General features: G+C 49.9%; 1 protein-coding gene across 1 annotated transcript; it reads left to right on the plus strand.

The window, feature by feature from the left end:
- The first annotated feature begins 3,152 nt into the window (after positions 1 to 3,152).
- Positions 3,153 to 25,607, plus strand: LOC128305840 (unconventional myosin-XV). Its single transcript, XM_053043458.1, has 10 exons — positions 3,153 to 3,278; positions 4,554 to 5,647; positions 5,745 to 10,053; positions 10,117 to 10,363; positions 10,454 to 11,559; positions 22,784 to 23,373; positions 23,530 to 23,752; positions 23,843 to 24,159; positions 24,229 to 25,048; positions 25,121 to 25,607. The coding sequence occupies exons 1-10, from the start codon at positions 3,153 to 3,155 to the stop codon at positions 25,280 to 25,282; spliced, it is 8,994 nt and encodes a 2,997-aa protein (XP_052899418.1). The 3' UTR covers positions 25,283 to 25,607.
- The last annotated feature ends 178 nt before the right edge of the window (positions 25,608 to 25,785 follow it).

A 25,785-nucleotide genomic window follows, 5' to 3' on the forward strand; every position in this document is an offset into this window, starting at 1 on the left:
AATACACTTTTTAAAAAAGATGTACTTATAGAACTAAATGGCTCTGCTTGTTTTAAATGGTATCAGATAATAATTTAAGAGTGCCTTTAGTGTTAGGAAAAGTTTGTTGATCAATTTTGGTCAATTGTGTTGTGTTTTGCGATGTTCAAAGTTTCGGAAAAATCGGATCGAACATCGAATGCTCATGTAAAATTACAAAAATTTGTAATTTGACCTATACAAAATTGATTAAATTTCTAACACACTAACAGTAGACAACCTTAAGCACATAATTTCGATGCTTAAAATTCTGTGAAAATAAGGGTAAAATAAAAATTCTGTGTGGAAAAACTGAATTTTTGTTCCTTAAATATCGCAGGTTTCGAAGAAGGCCAAATGAAAATAATGTCCTTGCCCCCTTGTCCTCTTTTTAGGCTATTTTTAGAAGAATTACAAAGATTCATGCCACTGCGGTTGAGATTTCGTACCACCGGGATGTACCGGATTAAAGTGAAGTCCCAGGGCCCGGAAGTCGTACAGATAATTACCGTAACGACCGATCTGTTACAAAACGGTCAACTGTAAGGCAAAAGGCAATAAAACACTTTTGTTTCGTGTAGATGTTTTATTTATCAGGTGCGATATAGAAATTATCTAATTACCGCCTTACAAACATTTGCTTCCACTCGCCTTCCCACACCGCACAATGGCACTGACAGACCCGTTACCGTGCACCCTAATAAGCGAAACCTTTAACCGATCTCTTTCTCTCTCTCTCTGGGGGGAATTTGATGGCACACCAAATGCCCAGAAAGTCACAGTTAGATAACTCCACCACGGTAGTGATTATCAAACAATCAAACGATAATTGTGGACACTGTTTGCATCTGTCCCGGTGCATTTAATTCAATTAGGCGATAACAACGCTTTTCGCCAAACTCACGCTGCACTTTCGGGGCAGCACTCCTCCCCCCAAAACTAAAACGTTAACAATTGAAAAATTGATGTTACTTTTTCACCCCTTAGTCCACCTCCCTCATCGCCCCCGGTGTGCGCCCTTTTTTGTACAATTTCCCTCCCAAAGTCTCAACCCCTTTAATCCTCGTACACCGGGAATTCAAAGCACACTGATTGTTTTCCGTTCCTAAAATGTTAAGATCTAGATTACGAAGTTTCTCTTACTTCCCACCTGTAACGATTCCCAAACCTCCCGGACGGAACCGATAGCCGAACCGTACGATTTGTATGCGCGATAGTTTCACCAAACAAAATCGTTGATCAATTTGCACTTCTCTGCCCCGCCAAACAGTTGACTGGCCTCATTAACCCGATGGGGGACCGCGGCATGGTAAGCTGCTTCGCGCCTGTTCCACGTACTGTGCGCTGTGTGTTCCAGGCGTCTAGACGTACCAACTCATCTGCCTATATCGGGTGCTCAAGATATTCATGCGATCGGGCGATTAGTAGCAGGGTGATCGTGAAGTGTTTTAAAAGCTAGCGAGTACAGAAAAAAAAAACAAGCAGAACTAATATCTCAATCAATTAAAAGATAGTTAGTTTAATCGGCTGGCGTGTGCTCACCACCGGAATGGTTTTTTAGTTGGTCAACCTTAAGTAATGGGTTCAATGCGCACGCATAATGAATTTGTAGGCAACGGAAAGAAGCAAATAAGAGGCATTTGCATGCCATCATCCCTTCGATTGCTGCTTCGCGTTGCCATTAGCGCACCGGTGAAAATTATGCCACGTGAGATGTACAAATATTGGAAACCGAACAAGCGCATTTAAATAAATGAATTGCGTGTTACATTCATACATGATTTCTTATTGAAGGCTCATTTAGCTATTTGTTATACACCTATTTATTGTACTTTAATTGAAATTGTTGGTGAAATAATTTTATAGTTGTAGTTCTGAAGCTAAAGCGATACGAAATAATAGAAAGTGCATTACGGCCTAAACGGTTCCAAGGTCTCCACAGTCACGTATCACGGCGTTCGGTCTAATACACCGTATCGTGGACCGAATATCATCCGGACCGGCTTCCTGTAGCAAGACTGGCTGGTCCGGTTGTGATTTTAAAACAAGTGGTTTTATGCAAGGGCATGACCTAGTGAAGTGAGATCGTTATGCCAAGGAAGGGGAAGAAGCAAAGGTGTCTAACGATTCTTCCTGTTAACTTCGGTGCTACTCTCAGATATGCTGAACCGAGAATTAATGCTATGATCTCGAACGAACATTCTGATCTGATTCGAAATCTTTTTTTCTGTATCGATTTGTTCTATTTGTTTATTCACTTGTTATGGTTGTGTTGTGCTATATGGAATGGACAGTAAACTGGACGTTACTTTATATTTAAATCATTACATTTGTTTTGTAGCGCGATATAAAGCGATTTCCCTTGCCGCGGGACCATCTACAGTTAAAATGGTCTAATGGGTCTACATGATATCCAATTGATGAATCATTACTAGTGTTAGAGTATAATGAATCCGAAAGGAGTCATTCAAATCAGGAGTCGATTCTTAAAATATTTATGAGTTAGTGTTGTGCTCAATGAATCTTTGTAGAAGATTCATTCATATGACTTTTTAGTAGAGAATGATGCAAATCAGGAATCGACTCTCAAAAGATTCATGAATCCTCAGACCACTGTGGAATCATGGCACATGGAGACATGAATCTTTAGAATAGAGATTCAGGTTCATTCATTCAGTTAAAAGAATCATGAATCTGAATCCGATTTACCCAACACTAATCATTACTGATGTGCTGGACTTGACAACTCAGCTACGAATAAACAGAAGTCGAGTAAAATCCAAGACGAAAGGCCACTAGAACTTGCTGAGCTTGCAAAGAATGTGAAGAATATCTCCGCCCGGTGGATGATTTAAAAACATTTCACACCACTAGAACTCTCTCACATTCTTCTTCTCACTGTAGAGCAAAGCTATCTGATCTGAACATGAACGGAATAGAAGAATGGTTCGATCAAAAACCCCACACCATTGCGAAACGTTGGAAAAGTAGACTGAGCGTTCAAAAACAAACAAACTAATACGACAAATCCTCGCTCTTCTCCAATTCCAGGGTTCGCTTAACCTAGTGACATCGAAATACGCAACACCAGGCAGCAAAGGTATACCACAGCAACAGCAAACATCCCCGTCACCATGGATTGGTCTACGGGCGATCTGGTGTGGTTCGATCCGGGCCTCGGACATCCGCTGCCGGGCGAGATCCAAGAAGTTCATCGTGCCGCTCAGATGATCATCGTGCAGGCACTTATCAACGGCAAGGTAGGTTGTTGTGTTTTTTTTTGTACTTCCAGCGCGCGCCATTAACCATGCAATTTTGACGGGTGGAAGGGTGAACACAACAACAACAAAAAAAACACCGCTCACACGCATCACAACGGGATCTATGTATCGGGGCGGTTGGTTGTGCCCCGCATGGTACTTTGCAACGAGCGGTTTATTAGAAGAAGGGAAAAAATGAACGTGCACCATCGCGAAAATGCAGATTTGGCACCAATTGGATGATTGGGCGGTGGGTGGCGTTCATACGCACGCACCCAGCACGAAATGCTTTACTTTTTTTCTTTCCCTGGAACCCCCACGTTAGACAACAACAAAAAAACCGATTTTTAATGGCCACGATGGAGGAGATTCGTTTTATTCCTTCCCCTATCGGTGTGTCGTGGAAATGGAAAACACTCTGCAGCACTGCACCAACCCGGCGATGGTTGCTAAGGTGCATGCACCGATCGGGCGGGCTGGTCAAACTAGTTTCTAACGCGTGAGCAACTTTTCCACCCGATCAATCGGCGCGCGTGCGTTCGGGGGTTTATTTTATTTTTTTCTTTTCGTTTGATGCCGAACGGAAAAAGTGCATGTGCAGCATTTTGTGCACTCTCGGTGCGGCACTGAAGAACTCACCGAAGGGAGGGAAAAGAGTTGCCTGTTTGGCTGAATTGCCTATCGGTGGCTGATGTTGCGCACTCGAGATGCAGTTGCACTGGAAGCATTATCACGAACGAAAGCAAAAGTGGTGCCGCGGCTGTGTGGTGCCGCCGTGTAGTTGACCTTTTGGAGTTGGCTGAAGTTCAGTGTTGGTGCTAGCTGCTACACACGCAACACATTCCGATTTGGCAACCCATCCCTCCTAGACACGATTGGAATCGGAAGAAGATTCCGTTCCGCTTCGGTACCGTTCCGGTTCTGAATGCGGACGGTTAGCTTCCATCTGGAACCATGGCAAAGAGGCGGTACACCCTCGCCGAGTCAGTCGCTGTCACTGCTGCCGCAGCGGATAAAGCGCCGCCAGCGGCGCATGGAAACGGTCAGTGAACTTTCTCCCGATGAGGGAAAAGAAAGTATCGTCAAGCAACCGGCAACCAGAACCAGGAGACCGCCACGCAACAAACTGCAGCCGGACGACGTACCACCCAATGTATGGAGTTTGTGACCTTACCGTGGGGAGGAGTATCTTGAATTTTAAGCAGAGTTAAAGAGAGAGATAGAGGGAGTGCTCTAGAGAGTTCGTGACTCAGATTGGTATTTTTCTACTTCCAGCCGCAAACGTTCACCCTCGGGCCGAATGAGGGAAACATACGTGCCCGGCAGGATTTGGGCAAGACCGGTGTGGAGGACATGACCCAGCTGGAGGACCTGCACGAGGCGTCACTGCTGTGGAATCTCAAGCTGCGCTACGACAACGGTTTGATCTACACGAACGCGGGCAGCATACTGATCGCGATCAATCCGTACAAAATGTTTCCCGAATCGTACGGCATCGAGATGGCCAAACTGTACGCGGGCCGGCCCCTCGGCACGCTGGCGCCCCATCTGTTTGCGATCGGTTCGGCCGCACACGCCGCCCTTCCGTCGCCCCAGGTCGTCGTCATATCCGGTGAGTCGGGCTCGGGCAAGACGGAGTCGACCAAGCTGGTCATGCAGTATCTCGCCGCGGTCGTACCGGGCGGTGGGTCCGCCTCCACCGTCATCACCGAGCAGATACTCGAGGCGGCCCCACTGCTGGAAGCGTTCGGCAATGCCCGCACCGTGCGGAACGACAACAGCTCCCGCTTCGGCAAGTACCTGGAGGTGTACTTCAAGTCGGGGGCCATCATCGGTGCCAAGATTACGCAGTATCTGCTGGAGAAGTCGCGCATAGTCACACAGGCCGCCGGTGAACGGAACTATCACGTGTTCTACGAGCTGCTCGGTGGTTTATCCGAGCCCGAGCGCATGAAGTACGGTCTGCTGGAGGCGGATAAATACTTCTACCTCAACCAGGGCGGCTCGGACTGTGCGCCGGGGCGCATGGATTGGGCCTCGCTGCAGAGTGCGATGCAGGTGCTCGGCGTTACGGAGAACGAGCGCGAAGGTATCGTGAAGGTGTTGGCCTCGGTGCTACATCTGGGCAATGTGTACTTCCACCGGCGCCAGTTGCGCCACGGACAGGAGGGCGTTGAGATTGGGTCGGATGCGGAAATTAAGTGGGCCGCCCACTTGCTACAGCTGCCATCGGAGGGCATCCTGAAGTCGCTGACCTCACGCATTACTGAGACGCGCTCGGAGCGTCTGTATACACCGCTCGGCATCGACCAAGCGCTGGATGCGCGAGATGCGCTGGCGAAGGCGCTCTACTCGGGACTTTTTAACTGGTACGTATATATATTTAGAGGCCTTGGACATTATCTCCTCCTCAAGATGCTATGATTTTGGTACTAAATTTGCTTACTCTGGACTCTCCTCCTCTAGGCTTGTACTGCGAATCAACTCCATCGTACATCGTGGTGGTACACACGATGCGCAACGTCTATCTATTCTGGACATCTTCGGGTTCGAAGATTTGGCCGAGAATTCGTTCGAGCAGCTGTGTATCAACTACGCCAACGAAAGTCTCCAGCTGTACTTCAACAAACACGTATTCAAACTGGAACAGGCCGAGTACGCGCGCGAACGTCTCGAGTGGACCAACCTGGAGTGGGAAGACAACCTGCCGGTGATCCATCTGCTCGCCAAGAAGCCCGTCGGCATCTTCCATCTGCTGGACGACGAGTCTAACTTTCCGCGGGCGAACGATTCCAGCTTTCTCGAGAAGTGCCACTACAACCACGCCCTGAACGAACTCTACTCGCGCCCCAGAGTGGGTGCCCAGGAGTTCGGCATCACGCACTACGCCGGCCAGGTGTGGTACTGCGTCGATGGGTTCCTGGAGAAGAATCGCGACGCACTGCGCATGGACGTGATAGAGCTGCTGAGCTCCAGCACGGAACCGCTGGTCGGGGAGATGACGAAGCAGCTGCGGGCGCAACGCGATGTCGGCAAAACGCTGCCCAAAGGTTCGAATGGGCGGTTTGTCACTATGAAACCGCGCACACCTACGGTCGCGGCTAGATTTTCCGACTCGCTGCAGCAGTTGCTGCAGTCGATGGCGAAATGCAACCCTTGGTTCGTGCGGTGCGTTAAACCGAACAATGACAAACAGGCGCTGCGCATGGACATGCCGTGCGTGCTTCAGCAGCTGCGTTACCTTGGCATGCTGGACACGATCAAAATCCGCCAGTCCGGGTATCCGGTGCGCCTTCGCTTCCAGCATTTCGTCGAGCGCTATCGCCATCTGATGAAGACGCCACTACCAAAAGGCACGCCTTATCGCGAATTGTGCCGCTTTGTGCTGGACGAACTCCCCGGCACAAACACGGAAGGGCCCGACTTCCAGCTCGGTGCCACCCGGGTATTCTTGCGCGAGGCATTGCACCGGACACTGGAAGCGAGCAGAGCCGATCGGTTGAGGTTGGCCGCGGTTACGATACAGCGAAACGTGCGCGGCATGCTCGCACGCAAGAAGGTCCAGCGTGAAGTGCGTGGTGCCGTCACCATACAGCGTTACTGGCGAGGATACCGTGACCGCAACCGGTACCTCACCGTCAAGAACGGTGTGACCAAGTACCAGGCACTGTTCAAGGGACATATGCAGCGCAAGCGGTACGCGAAGCTGAAGAACGAGCTGAAACGGCGCCGTGAGGCTGAGCGGCTAAAGAAGGAACGCACGGCGCAACGGCTAGCAAAGGAGCAGGTCGAACGTGGGTCCGCCGTCCCGCTCGACATCCCGGCCGAGTTGGCATTCATCTTTTCCAAATCGGAGAACTGGACCGGTCAGCAGAGCGACCGCAATCTGGTGAAGGTGGTCGGCACGGTTCCAGGACCGCCGTCCGCTGCCGATCTGCCGCCGGATCTCGATCAGTTCGCCTTCGGCAAGTTCAGCTCGGTGTACTGCAACGGTGTGAAGTTGGCACCGCGTCGTGACATCATAACGGCACCGTTCCTTTCGCGCGCTGCCGCTCGCGATCAAGACTTCAAGGATGCGATCGCGATCTTCAAGCTGATCATTCGCTGGACCACCGATGCCACCATGGATGCGAACCGGGAGAAAATCTTGGCCGATTACATCGTACACAAGGGCTTGTCATCGCGCGGTCTGCGGGACGAGATATTGGTGCAGATATGCAACCAGGTGTACCGGGCAGATGAGACCGCAGCGGAGAAGCTGTGGACACTGATGTCGCACTGTCTCTCCGCATTCCAGCCCGGGTCGGCGTTCAGCAAGTATTTGATCAAGTTTATCGTGGACAACGCACCGCCCAACACGAAAGAGCAGATCCTGAAGAAGCTGCTGCGCAATGCGAACGCTGGCCAAACGAACCCTTGCCGGTTGTTCCCGCCCTCCTGGCTGGAGTGGCGTGCATCGTCCCGGCTGGCGGACACGGCGCTTGGGCTTAATCTGCCGGACAGCAGTGTCCAGACGGTGGCCGTCGATTCGTGGACCACGTGCGAGGAAGCGGCCGCATTGGCAATCTCCTCGTTCGGCATACCGAACCTCGGCTGGACGGTGGTGATTGACGAATCGGATCAAATGACCGATTCTTGCGGGCTTGATTTTGTGCTGGATCTGGTGGCGGAGAAGGAACTCCCGCCCGCATTCCCAGCCGTGCGCAGTGACATTCTACGCTGCGGCAGAAAATTACCACCGAATGCGGTGCCGATCGCGGGCACGAACGATCCGTCCATCGAACCGAGCAGTCCGAAGCGTCCGCAGGTTCCACCACCGGAACCACCCTCGATGAAGCGAAACTCGCACGAGATACAGCTGGTGCCGGTGGCCATCGGAAGCGGCAAGAAGCACGAACCGGTCGAGTACGGTAACGCACGACACATGGAGCCGACCGGGGCCGGCAGGAAGACATCGCACGATGTGTCACTGTCGCGGCACAAGCTACGCGAGGAGCGTGCCTTTTACGAGGACAAGAGCCGGTCCCGCTCGTTGGACGATCTGCTCGCCGGCGAACCGGACGAAGCAATGATCTCGCCCGATGCCGACGAGCCGGAAAGTTCGTTGACGCTCACGTTGGCGGAAAACAGAATTGGCAACAAGTATCGCTCGGTCGACACGATCGCACCGCTGAAGGAGCAACATCCGCGGTTCGTGAAGTCGCAGTACGCGGGCAAGCGTACCGCCGGTTCCCACTCGTTGAAGTACGCGGAGAAGTCGGAGTTTAGCGTACGCTCGTCGGCCATGTCGGACACGAGCGAGGCGCCCTCACTGGCCAGCCATGTGCGGCGGGTGCGCGTCCCCTCGCAGGCATCCGACGTCGACCAGTTTCTGGACGATCTGTTCAGTCCCGTGCTGGACGGTTCCCTGGATGAGCTCTCGGATGCGCGCTCGCTAGCGGCTAGCATCCGCGGTGGTGCTCAGTTCGTGTCCGAGTTGCTCGATTCGGTACGCACCGACCGCCGGCTGACCGACCTGGAACGGTGCGAGGTGGTCGCGAGATGCACCAAAGGAGGCACTACGCACCAGGCGAAGAACGCCACCGCGAACGGGTTCACGCCGAGCGCACCGAACCCTATCACGCCGCCCAGCACGGGTTCGCTCCTGATGATGGGTTCCGTCAGTCCGGACGTGGTGATGCCGGTGTTTACCATCCCACCGGGCGTCGATAGTACCGCTTACCAGCAGCAGATGCAGCGTGCCTTTCTCCAGTCCGCAATGGCCCAAAACATCCAGATCCAGCAGCAGCTGATGGCACAGAATCAGGCGCTGCAAACGTTGCTCACCCAGCAGGACGGGGCCGGACCATCGTCGTCCTCCTCGCCACCCGCCATTCCGAGCGCAATCTCACCGAAACATGGCGGTGCCACCGGTTCACCGACCACCGTGCAACACTCGCCCAATCGGAAGATGAGTGCCAAAGCCGTGTCCCGCATGGATGGGGCCGACCGACCGGGCCCGTCCGGGTCGTCCTCGTTCTCGGACATGCTGCGCAACCGCAAGGATTCGTCCTCCTCCAACTTGATCCCACCGCCGCCGCCACCACCGCTTCCACCGCCCTTGGAGCTGAAAGATCCATTCGAGGTGCGTCCGTTCCTGGACCCGTACGGCCGTGCGAAGACGGTGCGCATCGGCAAATGGCGCTGGCCACCGCCGCAGGGCGTGCCGGCCAGTAGCGAAACCGAGGAAAACTTCATCCAATTCAAGATGACGCGCCAGAGCAATCGCAAAACGACACCACAGTCGCAGCACAGCAGCAACATGGACTCACCGATCGGGTCACCGAACGGTGTCGAATGGGAGGAGTTCGAGATCGACCAAAAGCTGCAGGAGCATGCGAACCGGGACGGGGTCGACGGTACCAAGGGGTCCGGAGCCGGCGGACAGCAGGGTGCGCGCGTAGCGAAGCGCAGCTTCGACATCGGTGCGGATCGACCCGCGCCGAACAGCGTCGGCAAGCTGAAGCTGAGCAACGAAATGCGCCAGCGGCTGGAGCAAGTAACGGCGGGCCACTCGGTACGTTCGTCCAGTGCCAAATCCGACCGGCCGGAGCGTACGCCCGCCAAGCTGGAGGACACACGGCGCATGATGTTGGAGCAGCAGCTCGGTGGCATGAACCCGCCCGGTGGTACAAAGTCACCCGGCGCGATGGGAGCAGATTCACCCTCCGTGAAGACGCAGGTCCAGCGCATGGAGGCGAGCAAGAAGGGTGCACCGGCGACAGCGTGGCCAACGGTAAGGGAGTCGATTTTTGAGTTTTTAGAATGTTCTCTAACTGACGTCATCCACCTCGAACAGGTTCTTCCACCAGCTCCGCCGGGTCCAGCCCCACCACCACCGATAAGACCACCGACCTCGACGCCACCAGCGCCACCACCACCAATACATGGTAGCATGATGGCCGCCCAGAACAACCATCAGAACCAGTCGGAAATTCCGTCCTTCGTCCAGCGCCAAGAGCGTGATACGTTCGGTGCCAAGGATAGCTTCATGGATTCCTGGGGTCGCGCAGAAGCTGCCAAGCTAGATTTGGTCTATGAAACTAGTAAGTGTCCGCTATCGGAATCGGAATCGCGATCCACGCCACATTTAGTGGACAAAAGTGATTAAACCCCTCCTCATTTCTCGTCCACAGGTTTCAAGAAAGAGATGATCATCGAACGAGAACGTTCCCGTTCGCGGTCACGATCACGCGATCGGGAGAATTTCTCCGAATCCGTCTGGGACCGGTCCGAAGTGGAGGGCCCGTCATCCACCTCCAGCGATCCGCGCGATCGCGATCGCGACAAGGAGCGTGAGGCACGTGAGCGCAACTACGAGCTAACGCAGCTCCAGCGCGAGAAGGAAAGCAACAAAGTGTTCCATCCGTCCTCGTACGCAAAGGACAAGCAGCACCAGCAGCATCAGATCCAGCAGCAGCAGCAATCACAGTACCAGCAGCAGTACCAGCAGCAGCAAAAGCAATACTCCGCCAGCTCGCCGAACTCGGGCATTGCGACCTTCAAGACGCACATGGTGCAGAAGAGCGTACAGGAGCGAGAAAGAAAATCGTCCGCCGCCACGACCAACGGTTCGGTGTACAGCGAAAAGCTGGACGATGGTGCGATGGCCGATCCGCCCGCACCGGTCATGCCGGTGCAGATGAACCCCTCGCTCAAGGCGCCGGCCGCCGCCTGTCTGACGTACAACCGCGTCACCTGGACGTTGCGCGTCCGCAAGGAAGTGTTCCGGCCGAGCGAAACCGTCACCGCACCGGCCGCCCTCGATCTGCTCTTCAACCAGATCACGGCCGACGTGTTCGGTGTGACGCCCTGCATGCGAATATCGCCCCAGGAGAAGCGGCTCGCGGTCAATCTGCTCAGCAGCCATGGGATCACCGCGAACGGGCATACGGCGGCGAAGCAACACGTGCGGGCGATCGTAAAGCGCCACGTGCTCGATATGGCCCGCGGATGGCCGCTCTACTTCGCCCGGCTGTTCGCCATGAACGGGTCACCGTCGATACAGGAGGGCACACTGCTGGCCGTGTCGCATATGGGCGTGTATCTCGCGAGCAAGGAGCCCGAATTTCTGGCGATCCAGCGCGCCATCCCGTACGACGATATACAAAGTGTTACCACGCTGCCGAGACCGCTCACGCTGCAGCTAACGCTGAAAACTGGCGCACGCATCGTACTGCACGCGTCGAAGGCGAATTCTATCCAGATGATGGTACAATCGTACCTCGCCGAGTACCGACAGGTAGGTGGTGGCAGTTTGTTATGTATTTTATCATTTTTTTTGGAACTCATTTGGCACCAACAGAGGTGCATTGCTAGCAAGAAGTTTTGTTTTTGCGCTCCTGTTTTTTGTTGTTTACGTGTATGACACGGTTGTTGTGCAAGGATTGTTTTTTATTTACACAAGTCGGTGGCCATTTTTTAGACGCTCTTAAGTTAATCAACAATTCAACGGTATGACACGGTTACATTATCTTGCTCGCGCAGTAAAAGCAGTTCTTTTATGTGTTTCACTTTAAAAAGACAAGCGGTTGACCGGTCAAGCCGTGTTAAGATATTGCATCACCATGTGAGATAGGAAAAGTGTAGTGTTGCAATTCAATTATGTAAGTTCATCCTCCAAGTGGGTGTTGCGAACGAACTTTAAACAAAACTATTCACATGAAAAAAGATGAGTTGTCATGTAAAACAACACTTAATCAATTTGAAGTTAGATTTTACATTTGGCAAAATCTTTATATGATATTAAGATAACAAAATTGTAGATTTGATTGAAAGTACTATTCTTCCAACAAAACATGACATATTGGTCGGTTTTATCTGTTTTCTCTTCCTAAAACTTACACAGCCTAAAGAGATGCGCATCCATTTTGTTTACAACGGCGCATATTTGTTTACGGTTGTTGAACTCTTCCAAACCGTGATGGTCCAACATTTTATTACCCTTATGCTAATGCATTGCATAAGGTAAAATAAAATTCGAAATTGACAATCAATCTGATGCAAACAGGCACAGGAAATCGTAAACCAAACAACGTGTTTACTAACATTTCAAACATAATTAATTAAAATATAAAATGTTTGTTGTTTTCTTTTATTAGTTTGAAAGGACTGTAGTTTTGCAGTTACTAACGTCATGTTTAAATTTAGCGATTTAATTATTTTTTTGTTGGAGTTACTATTCCCTTTAAATTAGCTATTAGTGAAATTTGGATATTGGAAGGCGTAATGGTGTTTGTATTGTACACGACAGGCCCGGGGGAAAAATCTCATCCGGGTGCAAGTGAGTCAAAGTCTTTTCTTCTTTGTCAACATAGCAACTTCGAGAGGTCTAGGCCACCTCCTGACCGTTTCTGGCGTTCTTTGACTTTATTTATCCGTAGCTGGATAGTCTCTAGAGCTCTACGAGAGGAGAGAGAGCTATAGAGCTATACGACAAGCTCTCACTGTTTGTCACAATGAGTATTAAACTCATCAAGCTTCTTCGGTATAATGTCATGAGACTGACACCGGACGACCGAGCCCGTAAAGTCTGTTTAGGGCATGCATGCGTCTACCAGAAAGACCGGGACTATTAGACTGGCAAACCGAGAGGAAGGACATTTCGACCGTGACCAGTTTAGAGGACTGCTGCAAAAGAAATGTTGACTTAGAGAGATCCTCTGATGTGGATTGTAGTGACCAAGAAGAAGAAATTATATTATTTTTCTTAGTCTTCACCTTTTAAGATCAACTCAATAAGCACTATTTTAAACCGATGCATGCAACCGGCACCTGCCTGCATGCGCATGTGGTTTATTATTCATGAACAATTTCTCCAAACGAAAGTAAAACTCAGTCAGCAGTTTCTATTAATGCATCTTTCTACCCTAAAAAAACACACACACACATCTTATCGTTTCGAGATCGCGGAAAAAAAGCAAAATAATTAGCGAACATTAGTATTCACATTTGCCCACATTTTCACCCCCTTTTTTATGGCTACTTTCGAAGTGCAGCCGCGTGTGAAATGCAGTCAAACAAAATAATTATTGAACAACACACGGCCCGTGTAACCGTGGACAGATGGAAAAGGGTTTTCAGTGCCACTCAAAACCGCTCCTTGCACACGTGCCGGTGCCGGATTATATCACCAAGGTGTGCAAGGGAATTATTAAAGGGCGGACGACTTCTCGGCTGCGATGTGTGCTCTCTAGCCGTGATGTTGCATTAGACGATTAATGCCCAATACATCTGCATGCAAATGTGATCGCCCTGGCCGCGTGGCCAAGTTCATTAACGAACGCAATTTAAATTGTATCCAACGCACGGATGCATGGAAAATGAAGAGCAAGGAAGGTAAAAATGGTGCATATATGTGAAGTCTGGGCGAAGAAAGAGGACTTTAAACTTCGCCAGCTGCGTGAGTCGTGTCCATGGTAAGAAGCGGAGCGAGAAAACCAAAACCCATCGCTGATATTGCTTCTGCTGCATGCAATAAAGGCAGTAAAAGTGAGAAAGTTGGTAATTATCTGCATCCGGATGTGTGTTGTCACCGGTTCGATACCAGCTAAAGTGCATAGAAACATGCGTAACCGGTCAATAAAGAGGGAGGATGCAGGGAGGGCTTTTTATTCCCTACGCAACCCCCCTTTTATGCTGTAACAAAAGCACGTTATGGAAATCCTCTCCTAAAGCATTGGCAAACCAATTTTTGCCGATAACGCAATTGCTTTTATAGCCTTCATTTAATCTGCATCCATATGTTCGCGGATGAATGTTTCTATCGTTATGGCGCGTGGAAAGAGTGCAATATTTAAATCACAAAACATCAACTTACACCCCATTTAATATAATCTACACGCCAAAACACAAAAAGTGCAGTGGCCAAAGAGGCAAAAAAAACCCCGGGGGTGGCTCATTTCGTTTTCCTCATTTTCGACTCGTGTTTTCAAACGCCAGTGCAATTTTCAATGCCTCACGCAACACACAACACGAAAGGAAGGGGTTCGCAGTGAAAAATCATCGATCGTCCACCTATTGGTTGCAGCCATTTTACGGCGGTGCGCTATGCGCATCGAAAGATCTAGGCGCCAGCGCACAAAAGGAAGATGAAACACACAGCCACAACACGCGCAACAGGTGGAACGAAGCAACAGAACGCGCTCGCACAAGCAAAGTTTCGAATCATCTCAATTCCGCGACGGAATTGCAGGACTGAGCGCGCGCACGAAGGGGTGAAAATAAATAAAGCAGCACCCCCCCCATCACCGGACCAGTCGGGAAAATTAAACAAAAGAGCAAAACAGAAGCAAAAAAAGGAAGATAATAAACAAAGAGAGAGAGAGAGAGAAAAATCGAAACAAGCCGTTAGGAAAAATGAGAGGAAAAAGGTAACGCCACAACAGGTTCCATCCACCGAAAACCCAATCCCGGACCCAAACGAGATGTAGTAACGCAGCAGTGCCAACCCATCAGAAGGACGCACGGCGATGGACGGTGGTGCTTTGTGTGTGTATGCCCATACTTTCTCGAAAAAACTCCCGAAGAAATTGCCCCGCAAGCAATCGCCTGTACAACCTCCTCAGCAGATGGAGCGATGGTCAGCACACGAAGCGCTCAGCACCGATCGGATAACGGCCCACGAAGGTACCGTGACGGATAGCGCGACCAAGATAAGACACCAGGTTCCAGGGTGTGCGTACGGGCACAATGTGGGATGAAATTGTTTCAGCTACCCCCTCCCGACGTTTGTTTAACAAAAAAAACCACCCCTTGTTTTCGACAATCATACGACTTACTTATTTTGCAACATTTACCGACGCTTGATGAGGTGCGTTTTATTTGTCTGCGGGTGGCGGTCCTCTTCGATAACTTTCCCATTTCCCCGATGTGTGGCTCGTCGTGCTCGCCTCTAGCCGATACGTGAAAAATCTCCTTCGACCGGATTAGGGTGGGTTTGCGAAGGCAAACTCAAAACTGGCTTCGAAAGCATAACGCGCCTGCGCGCCCTGCAACAACGAAGAGAGCGAGAGAGAGAGAGAGAGAGAGAGAGGGAGAGTGTGAGAGCGAGACTCACCTTTCGCTCTCTCCGCCTTCGGGGCACCACATTTTTCCTTTCTGGTTTTTCTCGGCGAATGGATGGTGGGTTTTTTTTTTCGTTGTAATGATCTTGATTTTACGGTGGCCGGCACAACGATCGGGGTCCGTCAGTGGTGGCGTTCGGTGCGATCAGTTAGTTCACATTCGGACCGCGATCGCTTCACATTCTCCAACACGGCGGCCAAAGGGTTTCATGGGGAATACGCAAAACGGTAACTGGATCTTACCAAAACACGATGCGTCCAGCGGTTGGACGAAGTGATCGCAACGATCCGTCGGCGACGAACCGATGATAGCCGTGTGTTTGGGGGAAGCTGTACGCGCAGGAAAGATGTACCGATTTGGGTCAAATGTGTCTGTTACACGCACGGAATCGTGTTTGCAACCCGGAAACCCGCAGTAAAAGCTGGAAGTGTAGCAATAAAGACCCGCGTTAGTGGCGTGGCGTGAATTACATTTAGCCGCACACAGACACACACGACATAAAAATCCACCCCCAAAGTGTCACGTGTGTGGAGCAAATGAATATTGGTTCCTTTTTCACCTTGATCTCGAGCTGGTTTAAGCTGTAACTGGGATAGACGTACTACAAACCGTTTATTGGGTTTGTCATGAAATTGAATTCTTCAACCCCTCGTGAAATGCCTAACCCCAAAAACCCCCATAGTGTCACGTGTGTGAAGCAAATGCGTTATTTTGTTCGGTTTCAGCTTGATCTTGAGCTGTTTTAAGCTGCAACCGGGACGCACGTCGTACTACAAGCCGTTTATTTTCACAAGCAAGTCTTCAACGCCACCGTGCCCCCGATGGTTCCGCGCTGTGTACATTTTCCTAACGGAATTGGCAAACTGAAGTGAGGAATTGTTTTTGATACGTGTGTGCTATAAGCCAGCAGCGGCAACCGATCGCTGGTTTGAGGGGAAGTAAAAAAAACCAGAGCTTTTGCAAAGTGTGAAGTGCACCGTCTCGTATTTCCCTCGATTGCCTTCTTGGCAGCAAGGGGCAACACATTGCTAGCGTAAGAAGAGGGATTAACAGTTAGGTTTTGAATTGCCGCAAATTGGCCCGCTGGCCCACCTTATGAGTGTGTGCGTGCGTGTGTGTGTGTAGCATTATAGACAAGAGTTGGCCGGGAAGTGAAGGATTCGAAAACACGTTCCGTTCCGTCCGAAAGATCGATCGAAAGAAAGCACCTGGTCGCCGTTTGTGGTTGTTGTTGATGGGATGTAATGGTGGATGTGTTTCTTTTTGCTACGGCTCGGTATGTGAAAGTGCTTCCCGTGTCCGAGTGTGTGGTTTGCAAGTGATTAACGGTAGCAGACGACACTAGTGGAGCGTCCCTATCATCCCTGCCGGTGGTGTCGGATACACTGACCACCATGAGCCTTCTAGACGAGCGCCGCGGTTTGGAGTCGCTGCAAAGTTCGTACAAATGCTACGACGGTATTCCAACTCCCAGCCCCATCGGGGGACAAACCGTGCATGATGCCGGCGCAGGCGCAGGTTCCGGGGTCGTGGCGACGGGCGACAAACGGCACCTGGCGCGCCCATCCGGAATTCGGCAGCCATCCAACAGCCTCAACCGGTCACCCTCCATCGACAGTTTGGTAGAGTCGTCCGATCCGGCCGCCTCCGATGGGGAAGATCCGGCCGAGGAGGAGGATGAAGATATGGAGCGGTTGTCCGATTCGGACTCGATCGCGGAAATTGGGCGCATCACCGGACAGATACGGGTGGACGTACACCGGCGCAGCGATCTGGACGATGTGAAAAACGTGCAGCCACTGGACGGGCCGGTGATCAAAGCGTTCCTGGAGAAATCGCACGAAAAGTGTGAGTACACCAACTGTGGCTACCGGAGGCGGCACGATGGCGGTCCGGAGGTGGACCCCGAACCCGACATAATGGTCGCGGACGAGGTGCTGGGCCACGGTGGCCGCAAAACGTCACCCACCACACCGTCCGCCATGATGGGTCACCATTACAGCGCTACCTCGCCGCTATCATCCTGTCCCTCGTCACCGAACGCAAACCCAACCACCTCGTCCACGATTCCGATGGACACGATTTCCAACAGTGCCAACAATGTCAACAGTACCAACAGCTCTGGCAGTAGCAGCAGTAGCAACGGCAATGGCGGTGGCACCCTTACGAGCACGGGTTCCATTTCCGGTTCGCTGAAAAACCGCCGGAACAGCATCGCCAGTTCCGGGTCGGTCGGGCGCATGGAGACGATCATCGAGGAGCCGATCGAGCCGAAGGTGTCGGTGAAGGAGATTCTGGCACGGTTCGAAACATTGCGCGAGGCAGCGGAGGTAACCGAGGAATGCAAACTGGTTTGCTAGGGCTGGGGCGGCGGCACGTGACGTGACGCATGGGAACCACCAGACGCATCACACAACCATTGGCGTGTGTGAAGCTGGGGTTGTGGGTACTCCCAGTTTTTCAAAAGCCCTCCTCCCGTCCAAAGCACATAGCGCAAGTAGATCATAAATCTGTTTGATTTCTTTTCTCGATTCATCTTCTCTTTCCTTGGGCACTGTGAGTTGTTTTCTTTCCCTCCGCCGTTTTACTTCCCGATAATACACGCGCAGAAGGTTGCGTCGTATTGGAATTGCAGGCGAATCGAACATTAATTTTCCATTTCCAGTCCCGTGGACTTGGGAGGGCTTCGGGGCAGCAACGAAAAAAAAAACATACACCCAAGCAGCTCGCACCAGATGGCACACGACCGGTGGTCGCAATGGTGGAAACGCGTTCGAATTGGAAGTCGCTTTCTCAGTCAGCCATCGCACACATTTCCAATAAATGCGAGCAAAGATTTCTCCACCAATCGGGAGAGAAGGGGAAGATGTCCACGATATGGTGCGCAAACAGGGCCATCGATGTGCGCAAAGTGCTTCCGATGATGAAGTCGCCTACCTTTTGCTGCCCTGCGGCTTCGTTATACAACCGAATTTCCCAGGGGTACCTTATGCTGATGGTGTATGCGTTTTTTTTGTTTGTTTGTACGTGCAATTTCCTCTTCCCGGCGGAAAATTGCTTGCGGTGGCGGTGGAATTGAACGTATGCTGAACGTTGCCCGATCGGTTGCTTGATCGATTGACCAATACGATCGCAGCAACAATAGCAAATAGCTTTAAAGTAAAGCTCAAACATGCAGAAAAGAAAAAACAACGCGTAATCGATTCTGCGGTTAATGCACCTTGTCCGCATATTTATGTTTTGTGTATCTCAATACCTCCCTTCCCGGGTTTCCCAACGTGCATCTTCATCTACTCGCTTTTGTTTTGCTATTTATTTTGGGAAATTCTTTTGTTGGGCCAGCGTTCCGATGGTTTCGAAATACCTCGGTAAATGGCAAAGCAAAAAACAAAAAACAAGGCTTCCATCGGGTTTCGATATTGGTGTGATTGCTTCGTGTGGTTTTCGGTCGGCAGACTCCGGTCAATTCCCTATAGGGTACCGTTTTGACCCGACCGAAAAGGAAGCCGATTGCTCTACACTCCGATGTAAATTTCATCCAAATCATCGCTTTTTTTCCGTTAAGCACGGCGTTGGAAACTCAATTGAATTCCCCCCGGCCCGTTCCGAAGCAAAACAGTAGCACCAGCAATTGGAGGGAGGAAAATAACTCAATCGACCTCAATGCGCACCACATTACCTTATCATTCCGCACGGCTGTTGTGCGGTTGCAGACGGGAACAGAACCGTGATCAATGCGGGATGGATGCCACGGATCAATTGGGAAGTTGGTGTGTGTGTTTGCATGAATTAGTTTGCTTTTAAAATCCTTACGCCTTTCATCCGACCCACGTGCAACGGGAGTGTTCAAGAAGTTGCCCGTGTAACTTGTGTGTTTGTGCCGTATTCGGAAGATGATATCAGCCGCTAATTACTGCATGGCACGGGAAGAAACACCGTTGTACTAACGAACACAGACAGTATAAAAATCAATTAACTTTATCTGGTTGCCTTCAACACTAAGCGGAAGTTGGAATTATATATACGCTTCGGAATCGTATGAAACTTGTTTTATTCATAATGAAGACGTATTTCATTTCATACACATTTCATACAGCTGAATTTAAAGAGACTAACATTACGGGGACTTGCACAGGCAACAAGCGACGAACGGTAATATAATTATTTGGGGTTAAGATGAATAACAGAAATTCTAGTTAGAAGTCATAAAAAAGCAGTACAAAGAGTAGAAGGAGGAGGAATGAACCGGAACAGATATCGTCCAGACAGGATTGAAAGAGTTGAACAAGGAAAAGTTGGATTATCTAAGGAAAAGAGATAAAAAGTCAAGAAAAAGGAACAAAACTCATCATCTTCAAACAAAGGTTTACCGGAATTAGGAAGGCCATCTTCCAAGAGCATAACAAGCATAACATAGCATAACAAGAGCTCTAATCTTCGTAATCGGAACGAGATTTTAAACCGACCCTGTCGCGTGAGGGTCGGTGCCACTACCTATACACCACTCTCGGGACTCCCAGAACTATCCGGACCAAGAATTCGTTATGTCCAAGCTATCGTCATGCTACTAAGCTTGTTCAATTTGACTAATCCATTCCCTGTTAGTAGGATATCCACAAGTCATATGGATTTTCGAGTGATATCAACTTCTGGTTGAGAACCACTGCGAGATCTCTAACTAAGCAGCAGAACATTAGTCAATCCTTAAGAATAATAGGATTAAGTTAAATTTGTCGTTTGTGTTCGGTCGGTACACTATATATATTTAGCAAGTTTCAGAAATAATGAGCATCAACGAAACGAACGAAGTGTAGGATGGTAGAGTTAATGGAGTAGAGCCCGGAAGGTCTTGAGCATATTAATTACACCTTCCCTAGACTGTGTGTCCTGTGTACGATCATGGTCCTGGAGGGATTTTCATCGTGTAAAGACCAACACCGGACCCTCTATTTTTAACCAAGTCACACCCTTGCTACACGTCCGCCAAACATCAATATAAAGCAAAGTGTTTATAATACTCTCGAGCCCTCATCTTCCTTAACTCGTTATGACATAACGTGCCATAACATTGGAAATCGTAGCGATGCAATCAAGTCCTGCCAAACTGTCATCTTTCCGATGTACGACGATTTTTTGGGGTTTGAAGATGCGCGCGTCTAAATGTACTCTTACGTGTGTACAAAAGTGCCGTATATACCGCATCTCATTGCGATCGGGCTCAACTTGGGTCAGCCACACACATTTGGAAAGTTTGGCACTTGATGGGGAAAAATTATTTATTTATGCGCTCCCCCCTCCCCTCCCAATGGCACATTCGAAATGGTCTTTTTACCCTCCGTTTGCGAGACCGACCGATTGGCTGCGTTTGCGGTTTAACGAAAACAAAAAAAAATGACTTTTTCTATCATAAATTAACAACAGGAAAAGAAAAATGCCCGTCACATTTTCCACCGTTTCACTCCTTGGGGGAATTCTTTTTTTTTCGTTGTTGTTTCGGTGATAATCAGCAGCGAAGAAAACAAAAACTGTGATTGTAAAATCCGAACGGATACCACACCACTAGAGAGGTGGAAAAAATGGACCTACACATACACACACACGCATCAACAAGCGCAGCGAATGAAGGAGTTTTAATCCATTCGTCTTCTCTGATGTCGCATTGCGCCTTTTCACTCAATGGCCATCTCCGAATCGTTTGATGATGATCGCGCATGTTATAAAACGCTTTTCACCGACAGCCATTTCCATTGCTACATAGGGTTTGGCTTTTTGGTTCGTTTGCTTCACTTCTTCAAAGCTCCGCTGATTCTCTCTCTCTCTCTCTCTTTATCTCTATCTCATCAATTCCGACCCCGCAGGGGCTAGTTTTCTTCGGTCGGTGTCGGTGAACAATTCCGTGCTTTTTCACAAATTGTTTACTTTCCCCGCGTGATGCGACACACGCGTGAAAATTAATGGCAAGTCAAATATTGCATTGTGCCAAACTGCTGTTGTTGGGACCCACTTACGAAACCTTACTTAGACGGTGTGGCACTCTCCAGCAATTGGAGATCTGATCTTCGATCTTTACACACCGCAGGAAGGTAATAACTTCATCAAAATCGATCGCAAAATTTTGCACTTTTATAAATTGTAAAAAAAACAGTTTTCAATTTGCAGCCCTCGTTTGCTCGTAGGCATTGGTATCTTTTTCCTCAATTTCTAACTATTTCTCACTCATCAAGTTTCATTTTTTCCCTTTTGCCGTAATCGGAGGGAATGCTATGCACCATTTAACTGCACCACATTTGCATAACTTTGTTTGGTTGATGTAATGGTCTGTGACAAATGAAGCGGAAATTTCAGTTCGTCGCTGCCAAACGGAAGAGCGCTACTGCTTGTCTGCTTGGAGACCTTAGCCGGTCTGCCGAAGACGATGCATACCCCCGACACGCATTAAAATGCGACAAGCGTTAATTAAATAGATATTTTCACGCATTATAATCGGCAGTGATGTACCGTTCGGAAGATACTGTTTTATTCGGTATTAAGTTTTTGTTCGTTTCTACTCGTTTTGTGTTGACCCGGCAGGGATGCAGGGGTTAAAAGATGGATTGACATAATTTTAACCATCTACTGATACTTTACAGACTGTAGTGGAACATTTAGCGCATACTAGAGGTACTCAACTAGTAGATAATGAATCCAGCAATATATCCAGAATATTTCATTTTTCAAGTTTTTTCTTTCAAAACTTACGTAAATCACCATTACTCTGTAAGGTGCACGTTGATATGTATAGATTTCAATTGATCTACAAATAATCAGTCTTAAGCGAAAGCAGTGTCGATCGGACTAACATCAATATTGCCTAAAGAGAGATATACGAAAGTGGTGTTTCAGCGCTGCCAATCAACCCCGTTTTTACTCGGTATTTTTCATATTTTAAAACATCCCTTTTGGTATTATACATAACCGATTATGGTACAATTAAGCCTTGATGATAACGTATGCTGCTCTACATAGCTTTGTAAATGTTTAAACTTATACATTCATAGACAAAAATACATCCCATATGTTATCCCCTACTCTCCCCCCATGGGCACGTACTTGAAGGTCGAGAAAGTGGAATAGATCGGGTGTAGCACCTGCATTTTCCATACGTTACTGGCATTTGGCCCCATAATTTGCCAACTTTATGAAGAAAGCCGTACCAGCGTACAAGGCGCTAAATGTTAGGGTCCGGGGACCACTTTCTAAATTTAATAACATGTTCAAGGAAGCTTACATACTTTAACCCCGGCCGGATTCAGGCCTTGCACTTCAATTCATAAATTGCTCGTGGGGGGTTTTTTTGTGGAATCATCGCTCACTGCTCATCTTTCTTTTTCTTTCTTCTCCTTGTCAACCAATAATTGCAGACCCAATCGAAAGGTTCCACCATATCGTCCGGTGTACGGGCGGCCGCAGCCACGCTTAATGTGCCGCTCGAGCGGTTGGAAACGTCGAACGTCAACAGCCCCGGATCACCGAACCAAATCTCACCGACGGAGAAGGGCCACCATCTGCATCACCTGGGGGGACACCCTGGACATCATGGGCACCATCACCACCAGCAGCTGATGGACGAGTTCGAGGATATGCATATCGATCATGGTATGCCGGAATCGTCACCGCCACCGATGGGCGGGTACGGAAACGATCGTGTACATAGCGGCATGGGCATGAAGCATGGCGTCAACGGACAGCAACAGCAGCAGCAACAACAGCAGCACCATTCGCCGTACGGTGAGCGCAGTCCGGGCGATGGTCCGGGCCGGGGCGGTAGTGGCGGTGCCGGTAGCGGCGGTGGCATGATCGTTAACCACAAAAACTCACCGATGGGTAACGGAAATGGTAACTACAGCGATATGCACATCGTCGGACACCACGAGAACGATTCCTCCCCGACGCAAACATCGCTGACCAAACATTCGCTGCTGCAGTTTGCGATGCAACATTTCCGTACCGAGTAAGTAAAGGCAGTGGTGCCGCGTACGACCGTATCCCTATCCCCAAACTCGATCGATCGATCGTACGTGATCGAAACACTCGCAGTGCCATTTCAGTGCCGACAGACGATCGCGTTAACCGTGTTTTGGATGTTTTCTTCACCTTTTTTTTACAGCGACGAGTTTAAATCCAATCGATCGGATAAACGGGCCATGAGAAACCAGCACGCAGATCTGGTGAAATGGCAGGGTTATCCATTGCGGGCACCATTGCTGCGACTTCCGGCCGACCTAACACCACTCGCGCTGGAATGTTTCGATTGTGTTCTGCGATACTGCGGCGATCTTGCCGTTGATCCGGAGTTGTCAGAAGTGAAGTGCGTTTACACGGTGCTGATGGTATGTTGTCACTAATCTGTATACTACACGGCGTCCACTTACGCTACGGCACACCACTAAACACACTCTCACGCCATTTTGTTCACACAGCACTGTCACAAGCATCTGGCCCTGCGAGACGAGGTGTACTGTCAGCTAATGAAGCAAACGACGGCAAACCGATCGGCCTGTCCAGATTCGGCCCAGCGGGCCTGGCGCTTGTTGAGTATACTGGCGGCGTATTTCGGCTGTTCGGACGCATTGCGACCATATCTGATCGAACATTTAACATCGGCTGCGTCGGATCGGCGTCGTCCATGTCACGGCACGGCAGCCGTTTGCCTGACGAATCTTCGCAAAACGGCACGCTGCGGTGGCCGCAAGAATGTACCGAGCGTTGAGGAAGTTACCGCCGTGTCTGCGGGCAGGTAAGTGTGGTAGTGTGCGACTTTCCTACCGTTCGGATCTTCTATAACGAACCCCACACACCGTTGCAGGTCTGCCCGTCGACAAATATATCGTCTGCCTGGTGGCGCGGAACGTATCGTCAATACGCGCTGCTCAACGGTCGTCGGTGATGTTATTGCGGAACTGTGCTCGCTGCTGGGCATTGAGTCACCGGCCGAGCAGCAGGAATTTTCACTCTACTGTATCGTTCAGGGCGATGCCTTTACCATGCCGTTGGCAGCCGACGAGTACATCCTGGACGTTACGACCGAGCTGCTGAAATCGGGCCAACCGTTCTACCTAATCTTCTGCCGTTCGGTGTGGCACTTTGCGCTGAAGCGTGATCCAGCACCGACACCGCTCTACATCGAGGTATTGTTCAACCAGGTCGCACCGGACTATTTGGAGGGGTTGCTGCTGGAACTTCCCAACGGTGGTGCGCCCAGCCCGGATTATGTGCGCGATATGGCACGCATTGCCGCTATTCTGCACCGTGCGGCCGACCTAAACCACCTGCCGGCCATGAAGGAGATTAAATTTTTGCTCCCAAAGCCGGCACTATCGTTGCGCGAACTGCGCCCGGCTCAGTGGGTTGCGCTGGTCCAATCAGCCTGGCCATCAGTCGCCGGTCTGAGCCCGATCCAGGTGAAGGCCCAGTTCCTGAACGTACTCTCCTCGTGGCCACTGTTCGGCAGCAGCTTCTTCGCGGTGAAGCGCGTCTGGGCGGACGAGAACCCGATGGAAGAGCCAAGTCCGATGTGGCGCGAGCTCATTCTCGCCCTCAACCGGCGGGGTGTGCTGTTCCTCGATCCCAACACACACGAAACGATGCAACATTGGCCATTTAATGAAGTGATTTCAACGCGAAAGGTAACTATTGCCATTAGCCCAAAAGTAAGCTCATATCTAACAGCATTTTTGCTATCGGAACATTATTCACAGGTACGTTCAGAAGATGGTGCACTGTTTCTCGACATGAAGGTGGGTAACCTGCTTCAACAGCGTGTCATCCGTGTGCAAACCGAGCAAGCGCACGAAATTTCACGGCTAGTACGCCAGTACATCACAATGGCCCAGGCACAACAGCGCGATCGAAGGGAATAGAGCCCGCTAGAGGGTTTCCCTTACCGGCGAGGCCACTTTCTAACGTCTCGCAAATTGAAAGCAATAATGGGGCCAGAATTAGGTGCAAAAGGATAGTTAGTTTTACCGTTTACGAAATTACATACTTTAGGTAGGAAGCGTACGCAGTCCGGAAGAAGGTTAAGAAGATGAACATAAAAATATATTATAATTGGTGTGCTTAATTTGGGTGAAATGGCAGTCCGATGTTGAACGGCTGTTCTACAATTACAATTGCTAGGGAAAACGTTTCGTTGTTTGTACCATTTCGAGCAAAAGCGAATCAAATGCACACTATAATACGTATCATGCTGTATTGATTATATTTTTCTACATTTTGAAAATATATGCATTTTATATAAATCGGTCTTTTTTCTCATAATATTGTAATGTGTGTGTGTGTGTGCAGACGCACGGAAATGAAAGATTAGAAGCGTGAAGTATCGAGATTATTTCATACGTGCTTAAATGAGCACTGCTTTTTT

The sequence above is a fragment of the Anopheles moucheti genome, chromosome 3 (assembly GCF_943734755.1).
Source record: "Anopheles moucheti chromosome 3, idAnoMoucSN_F20_07, whole genome shotgun sequence".
Taxonomy (NCBI): domain Eukaryota; kingdom Metazoa; phylum Arthropoda; class Insecta; order Diptera; family Culicidae; genus Anopheles; species Anopheles moucheti.

Excerpts from the sequence above, each read along its gene's own strand:
- LOC128305840 (XM_053043458.1), top strand. The coding sequence starts at position 3,153 with ATGGATTGGTCTACGGGCGATCTGGTGTGGTTCGATCCGGGCCTCGGA. Across the intron at positions 5,648-5,744 it reads TACTCGGGACTTTTTAACTG|GCTTGTACTGCGAATCAACT; the intron begins GTACGTATATAT and ends CTCCTCCTCTAG. Across the intron at positions 10,054-10,116 it reads CGGCGACAGCGTGGCCAACG|GTTCTTCCACCAGCTCCGCC; the intron begins GTAAGGGAGTCG and ends CACCTCGAACAG.